Source organism: Buteo buteo, chromosome 13 (genome assembly GCF_964188355.1).
Source record: "Buteo buteo chromosome 13, bButBut1.hap1.1, whole genome shotgun sequence".
Lineage (NCBI taxonomy): Eukaryota > Metazoa > Chordata > Aves > Accipitriformes > Accipitridae > Buteo > Buteo buteo.
Genome location: NC_134183.1, coordinates 5,591,524 through 5,604,922, shown reverse-complemented (window position 1 = coordinate 5,604,922; position 13,399 = coordinate 5,591,524). Strand labels below are relative to the sequence as shown.

General features: G+C 38.8%; 1 protein-coding gene across 1 annotated transcript in view; it reads left to right on the top strand.

Annotated features, from left to right (window-relative positions):
• The window catches only part of ANKFN1 (ankyrin repeat and fibronectin type III domain containing 1), a 62,464-nt gene extending 49,694 nt beyond the window's left edge, over positions 1–12,770 (top strand). Inside the window, exons 13-17 of the mRNA XM_075043857.1 lie at positions 663–813; positions 2,590–2,758; positions 6,221–6,387; positions 9,675–9,894; positions 11,974–12,770. Of these exons, the coding sequence (XP_074899958.1) occupies positions 663–813; positions 2,590–2,758; positions 6,221–6,387; positions 9,675–9,894; positions 11,974–12,770 (1,504 nt within the window). The remainder of the gene's footprint in view (positions 1–662; positions 814–2,589; positions 2,759–6,220; positions 6,388–9,674; positions 9,895–11,973) is intronic.
• Positions 12,771–13,399: the final 629 nt, after the last annotated feature.

Here is a 13,399-nt window from a genome sequence, read left to right as displayed (position 1 = left end):
AAGGAATATAAAGCCTAGTGCTTCAAAGTTTATAACCATCTCTGACTCTTGAAGTTTAAGATCAGATCTTTATTTAGGAGCAAATTGTACCACATCTATTACTCATCTTGTAGTGGGGTTTCCTGTACATTTTTTTCTTGAATGGTTGGTGCTGGCTGCTTTTCAAGACTGAATACTGGGCAGGGTGAATTAAGGATTTGATCCAGAAAGATGATTCCCATATTTATCAAGTCTAAAATGGATATATGTCAAGCAAACCAGAAAGTTCTTTGGCTCCAGTGAGTACAAGAAAGTCTGACACAGAAATTAAACTTCCTGCTAATTGTCATTTCCAATGCATGCTTTTTAAAATATTGTGGTAGATAGGGAATGAAGTATGTGAAAAAGAAAACTTGGAGTGGGAAGCCTTAGTGAAATATTTCAAAGGCAGTTGGACTTTCAGAGGTTTGCAAGGAATGTTCAGCCTGATGTACATGTGCTAGAAAAATTAAACTTTTCAAAGTTAGATTTTTAACCACAAACAATCAAGACTGCACAAGTTTAGAATGTTTTGCTATACGAGGATTAAACTATCAACAGATCCCAAATGCACATACACTGAATTCCTGCTTGTGCACTGAACTTTTGTTATATTTCTAATTTTAACTTGACTCAACATACAGAGATGAGTGGGAATGGATCCAAACACTTTCTGGCTCAGAATCTGTGGAAAGTATGGATCATACTTCAGACTGCCCTACTCAATTGTTCTTGTATGAGCTCCAGATGGCAGTGAAAGCTCTCCTTAAACAGATCAATCTACCTCTGCATCAGGTATTTTCCTTTGTGGTATTTATCACCTTTTTAAAAACTGATTCTTAAGAACACAACTAAAAGCTACAAACTGTGTAACTTGCAAGTAGGGATTAAACATTACGGTTGCAAGAAAAGAAAAGCAGAGAAGTTTTGTATTCCATTATTCTAAGTATGTGTGTGTGGAACATCTTCAATAAAACAGATATTTTCCTGGATATTTGAACATACAAGGATTAAGAGACACATTTTCAATTAGTTCCTATTTTTGCATCTGCTAGCACGTTTGTGCAACGTCAGGCAGGTGCAAATAAGCACTTTTGCATGAAAAAAGTAGTTGCAAGCACCTTTACCCAGCTGGCAAAAAAAAACCAGGCAGGCAAGCCAGGCAACTGACTGTTCTTTCAGAGGTAATAGTGAGAGTGTATGAAAGGCCTGCTGAAGACACAGCGTTTTGCTATTCTTTTACACACAGATAAACGTAGCACTTCTAAAACACATAGTTCCAGACCTCCAGATTGCTGTGGGTGAGGAGAGGTATCTGGCTTCTGGCTTTACATTTAGGTACAAGAAATGCATATGTGAATAAATAAAGTCAGGGAGGATAATCTATGATGTGAAAGATCCATGAAAAAATAAGCTAAGGAGTTTGTTTCTTGTTTACATGAATTCCATTTTATTTTGGTCTACAAGGGTAAAGAGGGCTTAAAGTAGAAGTAAATCATCTTTATATTCACTTCAAGGTCTGTTTGTGCAGCTAGAAAGAAATGGCCTTAAAATAAATTAATCTGGTTCTACATTTCTTGATTTTGAAAGGTTTAGGCTTTGCTTTTAAAAAGGAATCCATCAGTGCTGCACCTTCTAGCCTGGGAAGAGCCAAGTAAGACTCAAGTAAATCTAAAATTGAGACAGATGGTGTGCTGCCTTGTGGTCAATCACTCTAATTCACTAGGGCTCTGTGCAGGTCTCTATGCTAGTGTATTTTCTTGGAGGTTATAGCTTTTGTGGCTTTTTTTTTTTTTTGAGCTAGGGACTAAAATATTTAAATCAATGTGCAATATGTTCCTTAGGCTGCAGTTCAGCCAAGCGTTTAAGCTCATCTATTGTGCATGAGAGATAGACATAAACATGACCTTGCAGTTAAACATAGTTGTAAATGTTCCAATGACGCAGGACCAAAATTCTATGTTAATGAATTGAATTTTTAATTCAACAGATTTATTTATGTATTTTTATTATTTTTGTGGTAAACAGAATCACGGACAGTGACACTGGTACATACCCAGGGTAAAATGCAGTGCTGCACACAGCAGCTCTACAGCAGCCTCAGGCCAACTCCTGTGTGTGCCATTTTCTCTTGCTGCAGCACTTGTTAAACCTTTTCAGTGCTGTGTTGAGGGAAAGCTGCATATTTCTCTTAACCAACCCTAAATTGAATCTTAAAGGTTTTTAATTGAATCCATTTTCATGTTTTCACATAATTATGCAATCATAATCTTGAAAAGCACATGGCATGTGATCATTTTCTGCCTAATAAGAAACATAAATGTTGTTTTCAGGGGGGTTGTGTCTGTGTGTGTTGTTTTAATGTGGAACATTGCAGCTTTAAATCTTTATTTTATGTAGTGACATGAACCCACATTTAGGCCCCCCCCCAAATATTTATGTTTTATAAAAATTCCGAGCTTGATGTTGTGCAAATTTTCTTTAATGTTTTATATCATTTGGGGTGTTGTTTATATAAGTGCCATGTTGTAATTCTCTCCTATTTCTTCCCCTGCGCGTGTCCCTCTACAGGCTAAGCACTTCCGTCTGTATACACAGGAGGTGTTGGAACTGGGTCACAATGTCTCCTTTCTTCTCCTGCTCCCCGCCTCAGACGACGTCTGCACTGCCCCAGGACAGAATAATCCTTACACCCCACACTCAGGATTTCTTAACCTCCCTCTTCAGATGTTTGAACTCGGTATAGTAGCTTGCTTCACCTAGAAATATTAACCCAGTCTCCTTATAATAAAATCACAAAGTTGTATCTGTTTTCCCCCTTGTCCCAGTGGAGAGTCAATAAATCACATGATGGCTTTGGCAACAACACTACCTATAACTGTGTACAAGTTACAGAGAGAGCAGAGCGGTTAAAGCATATACTGTAGCAATCGTTATTGAAATGCAAAGCATAGAGCAAAGCCCACAGTTATCCAGTATGTGTCTTTAAGCTTATTTGGAAGATGATGTTCTTTAAAAAACAGAACCAAAAAATCACACACGACATAGCAAGGTTGGAGTGTGAAAGGAGATGAAAAAATACGTCCCCCTAAATTGTCACAAGAATAATCACCAGTTTTGTAGAGGAGAATTTTTGCAGTTCCTGACTGCAGATAGTCCTACTCAAGGGCTGACTCCCTCACAGCTTTGTGAAAGGTCTGACTAGAGTTTCCCACGTAAGGGTCATCTTTTTCCTTCTGATTCCTAAAAAAATGCAGGAGACTTAGTCCTATTGCTGTGGTGCAGAAAAAGCCTTTTGTGAAAAATGCCAAAGCACTGGACTTGAATCTATTTCTTTAGGGAGCACATCCTGTGCTGTGGCAGATTGAGCCCTCTTGTTTCATGGCATTGCTGACCAGGTAAGAATTCCCCAAACCAGAGTTTTCCAGCGGTCTCACAGAAGACATAAGATGCTTTAGCTTCGAGGTCCTCTATTTCTCATTTCTTCTTCTTTGGTCCACAGAGAAAAGAAAGGTTCCACATAAAAGCAGCTCATAAAGACTTAATAGTTCTTTTTAGAAAGAATATTATAAGTATGGGGACTGCTGAGCCTTACACATTAGTCTCCTCTGTTTCTTTCTGGCCTGTAAAACTGGATATCTTTCTTTCCTCTGCCTTGGAGAGGAGAAAAAGATACAAACCAAAACTGATGGGTGTCAGTACACGAGGAGCCACTACAGAATAGGTCTCTAATGGCAACTGTGTCCTCAGTGATAGCTCTCTCAGGTGTTTATGTGACACCATTACCAGCACCATCCTATTTCCTATATGTCATTGCTAAGTGCTATTAGAGTCACTAATGTAGGAGAACAATCATTAGATGTTAATGGAGGGTCTTACCAAGACTACATTTCTGCAGTCACAATAGATCTGCGACCTACCATCATCCAGCAACACAAATTTCATTTGGATCAGGCAGGAATATACGATTGTGTTTATGCCACATCAGTCAGAGCACACAAAGTGGTGCCTGCGACAACTTTGGGTTTTTATGCTGGTTGTGGGAGGACAGATGACAGCTGAGCTGCCATAAAATTATGAGTGGTACAGACAGACAATACATGAGCTGGTGTAGTCTGCCAAGGAAAAGTTACCCCTTCAAAACAAGACTAACATAATTGACCTAGAAGAGTTAGTTCAGTGCTTTGGGCCATATGGCCATGGCTGTCGTGCCCTAAAGACAGATCTTCTTGACACACAACCCTGAAGTCTACAGTTAGACTCTGTGTATTGAGCATATAATTTCTCGCTGTGAGAGGTGACTGCTGCATTCACTGTGCAAATTAATGCATGAAGCATATTCATCTCTGGTGAAATTAATCTCCGCACTAGAGGTTTTGCAGACTATTTAACTCTCATTATGTGGTACACAGGCTGGGGGCAGGAGTCATTCTCACTTCTGGGACATAGTTTGCATCAGTCCAACAAAGCGATAGACACTGAATGGGATGATGTGGTGCAGATAAACACGCAACAAAGTCATCTCTCAAAAGGCATTCTGGATGCAGACCTCTCTGTTTAGCAATGTTACTGCAGTGGGAAAGCAGTTCATGGTGGAGAAAATAGTATGGAAAGCTGAGTTTTACTTTTGAGTGTTTTTTTTAAGTAAGCAATCATCTGGCCAAAGGCGGATGACATTTCTATATGACTTATTATATATGTATCCCTGATGTTCTATAAAGTGACTGTGATTCACATCTCAAATATTAGAAGCTTCCATTCCCCATTAGCTGGTGGCTACCAACTATATAATTGCATAACCACAAAAGACTATGTTGAAGTAACATTTGTTAAAGTAACATTAAAGGGTCTGACTTAAAACCACAAAGGCTAGAAACTTCAGCACTGGAGCTGAAACCGCGGCTGTAATTCACTCAAGAGTCCACCACATATGGCATATATACTGTAAGACCACACACTATTCAGACTAGATCCCTGCAATATCTAGGAATCATTGAGAAACCAGAAGGTAGAATTCTTTCTTTCACTCTTTTTTTGTGGGATTTCTATGTTCAGATTAGGCCTTTATTGTTATGCTGCTGATGTTTCTGTGATTGGATTTCTTAGTTTGAGAAATTCTTCTCAATTATTCTTATCATGTTGTTTGCAAGGGATAAGTAGACATGTGACACTGTTTTTCTTTTTTTAATATTTATGACAAGAAGAATCTATGCAATTTACTCTTGAAACACCCTGAAAAATATCATGCCACAATCCAGAAAAGTAGCAGTAGTAAGCCAACTGGCATTCGCTGCTATAACAAGATCACGCTGTATGCTTGCATTTATTGAAGCACCAATGAATGGGGAAGTATTTCTGAAAATTTGTTCTCCCTCAGCAAGTTTTGTTATGTCTGTACTGCAGTTTGTAGAGAGAACTGGTAAGTTTTGCCTGAGCAATTGCAGGTTCTAGAATAATGTAGCTTTAAGAGGCCAGGTAAATTAACATTTGTGAAGCTCCATGGCACTGTAGCTGTTCTGTCTCTGTTATCTAGTTACCTCTTTTAGAGGTAGCTTGGGTAGCTCTGTGCTATTCCAAAGTCAAATTACACAAAGCAAGAGGTCATGTCTGAACTTTCTGTGTTACCCTCCTGCATGAGAGTTCAGAGGATGATGTGTGATAACACCTAAAAGAGTTTTAATTGTTTCACCCAAGCTCTGATATCACTGAAATGCTTTTACTGCTGAGTCATTTACATTTAAGTTACTGATTTAAGCGAGCCTAGCCCAAGAGGAAGTTATCATCCTTCAAAATGATACTTTCTAAAACACTCTATTAGAAAAAATAAAAGATGAGTTCCATTTTCCAGTCGTGTCAGTACTTTCTTGATAAAAGAAATGATGAGCTATAAAAGCCTCAGAAATAGCCTTTCTGATTAAAGCTATCAAGGGCAAGATAGCCTCTGGAGTTGCATACTAAGGACCTGATTATCCCTTCACTTAGATATAAATTAGAAATGACTCCTTTGAAATCATTGAAGTTACAGAGTAAATCCAGTGTAAATGAGAGGAGAATTAGAGCCTGTATTATTTATTTCTAGCTTAAAGTAACCCATCCAGAGTTAGTAATTACATTTAATAAAATTTGTGTTCTGAAAGCTAAGGATTTCATATTTCATAACCAGAATATAACAATGTTTCCTTTGCACTTGGTCTTTTCACAGTTCATTTTTGCTGTTACAAGGAAAAATTTATAAGCCTGTATTGCCGCCTTTCTGCTGTCATAGAGCTGGACTCTCTGAAAACCCAGCAATCCCTAAGGGAAGCAATTTCAGACAGTGAAGTCGCTGCAGCCAAACAAAGACACCAGCAAGTTATAGACTACATACAGGTAATAGTCTGTTTCTGACTATTCCAAGGAGATTTTAAGGTGGCTTTCTTAAAAACTGCATAGGGCTGTAATTTGAAATCTAAATGGAGAATTATTCACAGACATCATAAAAAGAGCAGTTGTATCAAAAGTGCAATTCTGTTTTTATGAAATTCAAACCCAGAACATGATTTCCTTAGTTGTTGCTTTTATACAAGGATTTTTATGGGTAAAATCAAATGACAGTTATACTAGACTGTTATAAAGAAATGTGTCAGTCTGCTTGTAAAACTCACTCCCCTCTAATGTAAGGTAAGCTAGTACCATGCTTGGGCATTCATTTGTGTAATAGTTTTTCTCTGTCTTTGTGAATTGAGAACATTTTTCACCATGATAAGTTGCCAATTAAAAAAATTAAAATGATAATTCAAACTAGGTTGTGGAGGCAATCTTCATCAACAATATCACAGTGAAGAAAGCAGCTCTGCATTTAAGATGGAAAGCTAGCCCCAAAAGCATCTGTAAGTCTGTCCAGCACCATGCAGTGATACTGCTTCAGTCCCCGAATGCAGAAGGATCACAAATGTTATCATGCTTGTCTAATTTGCTTATTCTCTGTCTCTCACACTGATTTTCCTGTACTGTTCCCAGATCAGGACTTTACCTGCTCAACTCAGGGATCTTCGAACTACACCCCATTGTGCAGCATAGCAAGGCCTGTCCTTTTGCAAACCATTTTGGCAATTGGTTATTTATAGGTAAAACTTATGCCCTTTGCAGAGTGCATCTATGGACATGGTTGATCTGCCTTTCTACAAGTGAGGTGCAGATAAGTTTACAGCTCTGTATTCTTAATATTCAAGCAACCTTCTGTTGGAACAGGGGCCAAGACAACCATTTATTCCATTGATAATACGTTTGGCCCTCCATAATTATGGACAAGATGATAGTATTTCTGTTCCTCTTTGCTCTGAATTCAGATCCCCTTGGCCTTGTCCACTTTAGAGCTTTTGGCAACCTGCAGCAGGGCAGAGAGGAATGTTCCATTACATTTTCACTGCTCAATCATCTCATTCCTCCTCATCTTCTCATTCTCACACTCAGAAAATCTAGCTTTTTCCCAGTGTACAGGAGAATTTGGAAAAATTTTATCATTCACATCAAAAATAAGTATATGTATATTAATATGCATGCACTGTATAGACAGTTCTGTGTTCCTCTTCTCCAAAGTGTTTGAGTCACATATATATGCTGGGAAAATATGGGAGAACATTTTAAACTTCAGTGTTTTGTGCTGAATTATTGTGACAGTGTATTAGCCTTGTCAGGTTTCCTCTCAAATGAAAACCAGCTGTATTCCACCTATTGGCAAAAATATCTCAGCCCACCACATACCGCAATCTTCAGTGGTGACCACAAAACCGCAAGAGCATTTGTGTGATCCTAGATCTAAGACAGTGTTGAAGTCACTACACAAACCAAACATTGTAAAGAGCAAGGGAGTCTATATAAATGCAGTTCTGAAAAGGAGTCAGAGGGCAACTGAAAAGTAAAAATTAGAAAAAAAAAAAAAACAACCAGCAGATAAGGTACTTGGAGTCTTTACTAGAATGTTACACAGCAAGAGAAGAAATCTACAGACACTGAAACTAAAACTGAAGTTAAGCTGTAATTTATATAGCGTAATGCTTCAAATGTTCCTAAAGTGTAAAAGAACCACAGTTCATTAAAATGACTGATCCATTATCCCAGGAGACACTGCAGAATGGCATCAGGGAGAAAACCAACAGGATTTGCATTTTATTAAACTGCATGCAATATGACTTTTGTTTGGGGTTGAGGAAGAATCACAAAAAGGAAATATAAAATCTCCAAAATCAAATAGGTGAGATGTTTGCTAACTGGCATTCTCTTCATGGAGCTACACTGAAGTCTTGAAATGATGTAGGATTACAAATTAATTTCTGAATCATTTGCTATTCTTATCAGTGTATATTCTTAGCTCAGATTAACTCAGTGGCAAGGTTTGCACTGACATCATTGGAGCTGGGATTTCACCTTTACATAAAAACAGCCATACTAGGTCAAAACAAAGATCCATCTATCCAGCTATCCCGTCTCCAACACAGCTCATCAAGAACTACCCTAGCTAATCTGGCATCTACAGTATCCTTTGGCAATAAATTTCACACTTTGGATGTGCATTTTGTGAAGTATCTCCAGCTGAGTATGTGCTGGAGAACTCATCTTAGAATATATCAGTCTGCAGTCCCCTTTTCACTGATCCCTCTGTTACTTCCCTATTTGATAATACTGCACAAAGTACGACCCACTTTTGCCTGTCCATTTACTGACCCAGGTCTTTCGCTCTGCAGAATGTAGCTTGTGTAACTGCAAAGCAGTTTCCCTTAACAACTGCAATATTAATGTGAAGGCTCACTTCTTCAGATGCAGAATCTTCTGTAGGAAGACAAATACAAGGGAAGTTTTCGAAAGGATACTGCAGCAGAAGGGTATTATAGCTACTGCCATTTGCTGGTTGCAGCAACATTTGCTCAGTCATCAAAGATCTTGAATTGCCTGAAGATGTTAAAAGTGTTCCATTATCATAAGACTCTCAAGACCCACTTTAAACAGTATCTTTCCTCTCTGCATAGATACTTAAAGCTATATCCTGCTATTGATTTAGCACTTGTCTCTTATTGCCATCAACAGGCATGTGTTAGAACTGTCTTAGTGTAGATTTATACTCTTAAAATGTATGCAGACCAATGTGATGATAAGGGAGAAACCTGCAGTTTGGCTCACAGCTGTGCTTCAACCCTCCATGTATATATATTCTTCTAGTTAAAAACTAGGTTTGATCTGAGCACTCTGCTGTTGAACATAATCCTGGGTTTGCAAGGATGCATAAGAAGCCTTGCTTTCATTCCAGTACAGAATGAAGCCAACTTTCAAGTGTGCTACAAAATTGATCAAATTTTTTACTCCATCAAAAGACAATTTTCATTTTCTTTCCATGTCAGAGTTTAGGCCTGGATTCAACCCTCCTAACTACAGATTCTTAATTGAGGTACCTATTTTGAGAGTCTGGTGGCCCCAAGCACCCTCTGCAGTGGTGGAGGAGAACAAGCACCTAACCAAAGGCAGTTCAGACCACCTAAATCTGAAGTGTCCTGTCAGGGAATCCTGCTTCTCTCTGTTGGCAGTGACTACACACCTACTTGGGCACTTGAAGAAAGTACACACTTAGGTAAAATTAATACACAGACTTAATTGTACTTTTTCACCTTTTTTTTTCTCTACAGCAAATTGATGACATCTGGAGGGAAATGAGATGGATCACAGAAGCACTGCAGTATGCAAGATACAAGCAGCCAGCAGCTGGCCTACCTATAAAGAAGCTAGTGGATCTTTCAGAAGAACACTCTCAAAAGAAAATCAGCTCAACCTCTTCACATCTAGATTGTCTTCCTTCACCTCCCCCTTCACCTGAGGCTAGAATCCAGAGGAGAAAAGCTGTGAGTGGTAAGAGAATTTTTCTTTGTTCTTCAAGCAAAATCTTTGAACTCACTTCTAATTATAAAGGTTCATGTATGTGGTTTTATAAAAGGAGTAAATTTTTTCCCTGCAAAGGTATTTTAACAATCATTTTACCAATCATTCACCACTCAGTATCCCAAGATCCTTCTACAGTCTTTACAATCATTTTTGTTTTCAACTACTTAGAATCATCACTTATCATCAGCCAACTTTGTCACCTCACTGTTCCAGATCATTTAATGAACAGGTTGGAAGGGACAAGTGTTAACACTGACTTCTCCATGATGTTCAGAATTAGTAAAATCCTTCCATAGTGAAAGCTGACTACTTCATTTGTTGTCTACACCAACAATATATGGAGGGAGCTTTCTCTTTATCTCAATTACAGCTTCCTTGCTTCAGAACCTGTGGTAAAGAACCTTGTCAAAAGCTCTTCAGAAATCTAAGGATGCCTGTGTATTAATTGTGCACGTGTTCAGAGTTTTATTAGACTGGTGAGACATGAGTTACTAAGCAAAAGCTATTGACCCTTCCTCATCACTCATGTTTCTATCTATTCTTCACCATAGTTTCTAATAATTTGCCCGGAATCTAAGTTAGACTTTTTCATGGTCTCCATTTGTCACCTTCTGTTTCTCTGATATTGCAGCCATTTTCTTTCCATGCTTTGACTGCTCCTCTGCTTTGGAGCAATTCTTTCTTATGCTCCTCTTGCTTTGTTTTGATAGAGCAAATTTTAGTGCCAACAGTCCAGTTTGATTTAACAGTGATTTTCACATACCACACTGTTCTCAGTGTTTTAGACAAGCACTTTAAAACACAGAATTACGCAAATAAGTACCCACCTCATTGACCATTACTGCTTCTCTGAACAGCTGGAAAATTAAACTGATGAAAGAAATGGATCACAGCAAATAAAGATGAAGCAAATTAAACAGTAACACCTAATTTGCTAATAGAATAAGGATTTTGGAGAAAAACGTAAACCACTATTCTGCTGAGCTGTCTTTAAGCAACAAGTAAATGAAACAGTAGAAACAAAAGCAACAGATGCTGCATTAAACAACTGCCATGACCATTTTGGTAATAATAATTTGTTTTTTCAAATTGGTAGTTTTATACAGTTAAGAAAAATGAATAAATCTACTCTGATTAGATTAGGTTAAAAGAAAAGAAACCCAAAGACGATGGTGCTTTGATTCGCTCCATTACACAGTGGTGTTCTTTCTCAGCATCTCTCCCTGAGCTAATTTTTTCCCTGTATTACAGACCATGAATGCAGAATAATCCTTAGCGCTGGCACCATGTAACCTAGAATTATCTTGTCCTGCATGGGCTTGATTCATTATTGCTGTGCTATATGGTAATTTACACTAGGTCAAGAGTGAATAGTCAGCACTGTATAAAATCTATGTTTTTTTCCTTGGATCTAATATAAACTATCCAGGGCAGTGGAGCATCAATCCATTCTATCACATATGCCACTATTTATTATGTCATTGATCCTTCTGTGGCCAAAAGACAGCAGTGATTTCAGTGCCAGTGTGCATTTTGGTCAACAAATTCACATTTGAATTAAGTGCGCCTGCTTTGGATTTGAAGATACATAATGCACCTGACAGGCAAAAGGGTAGTTTTTGTTCATCTACCTCCCTGTCTTGCCTCAAGCCTCTTACACACATGTACAGTTGCACCCTACTCACAGTTACAGAGGTATAAACCTGGAGTAACTCAACTGACATCTTCAATTAAAACAGAACCTGGATTAGAGTTTTTCTCTCTCCCAAATCTCCATCTCTATGAAATTTGGTGAAAACAAGATAAAAGAAAACAGATCCTTTCAGAACTTAGTCCCAATTCAAATTCAAGTTCTTCCCTGTACTTAATATAATAAATGAATCCTTCTGGGTTTTCCTAATTCTACCACCACCTCTCTAACACATACGTAAATCCTCCCTGACTACTGTCTTTGCTGTCACCTAAATTAAGAAAAAAAATACATAAATGACAGTTAAGCAATTTCTTTCCTGTGCTTGTCTTAGTGTTAATCAGTTCTCTTTGCAGATTCCCAGCCCTGCTCAGATGAAGAAGGCTGCTCTGAAGTATTCCTTCCAACTGACAGTGACTATGACTCCAGTGATGCATTAAGCCCCAGAGAATTAGACCTGATTTACTCCTCCTCACATGACATATCCCAGCAGGCAGGCAGTGGCCTGGGTGGCAGTGCACCTGATGTTCTCCAAGTCCACGACATGAAGCCTTGCCTAACATTGAAAGAAGGCCTGACAGAGTGTAGTGCCTTTGATACTGATGCTGAATGTTGCACAGATTATATGAGCAATCTAACAATGTCAGGGCTTACATCGAAAAGCATAGACAAGTCCTCTAGCTCCAAGCAGCCATTGAGCTTTTTAGGGAAAAAAAAGCTAGGGAAACATCAGCATTACAACTACTTCAGCCGGCATCATCGTTGGCTGCGTGTGCACAGCGAGACACAGGCTGGCTCTCTGTCTGAAGGCGTGTATACTCAGCATCTCATGCGATCTTCAGATCTGTCTCAAGAACCTACCTCCAGTGAGCAGTTAAAAATTCCCATCGATGGGTCTCGGAGCACTTTCTTACCTCATGCATCCAGCCTTCCAGAAGACGGGAAAGGCAAGTATGAGGAATCAAGACAGAATGTCCATAGGATACATGTGGAGCCTTATAAAACAACATTTCTGGATGAAGAGGGCAAGTCCTGGGCAATGAGCACACAGTCTGTAGAACATAGGGATGTGCACAATGCTATGCAACAGATAACGGGTCCAGATGACCAGTCGGGTTCTGCTGTCTCGGAAGTCTTCAGCAGCACACTTTAACCCCAGACTTCTGCACTGTTTCCCATTGCTCCACAATGAGATAGTGAGCATTATGCATGTAGGGCCATACTTTCAAAACCACTTGTAAAAATCCAGCTCCTGAAATGGCAACTCATGTCACTCAAACGAATCCTAATCTTTTGACTTCATCACCAGATCTCTGGTCTTACAGGGGTATCTGTCATGATGCAAGCATTATTATTGGCATCTGCAGTTTTGCAGGTAGTCTCGTAACAGTCACCACATAACAGAACAATCCGCGGCTGCAAATCTAGTAATAAGGTTTTGCAGTTCTCTTGATTTCCATGTATCTCTGAGCATGCAAAATTTTAAGCATGAGTGGTTCTGCCTGCAAGTTAGCAGAAACTGTAACATCCTTGGTGTCCTCATGTTAGGACTGTGTCCTAAACTTCTATTAACCTGTTTTCCACTATTTCCTATAAATTTTTCTACTTCTTAGCCTTCTTGAATGGATTTAGGTTGCATATAACTAAAGTGCTAACTGGTCTAGTAACACAGTTAACCCAGAGTTTCTAGCCACTTACAGAGAAATGAAAATTCTTTCTATATCTAGAAAATGCAGTCAACACCATCTCTGAATGCTGTCAGAGCCTGACATAATTATCACA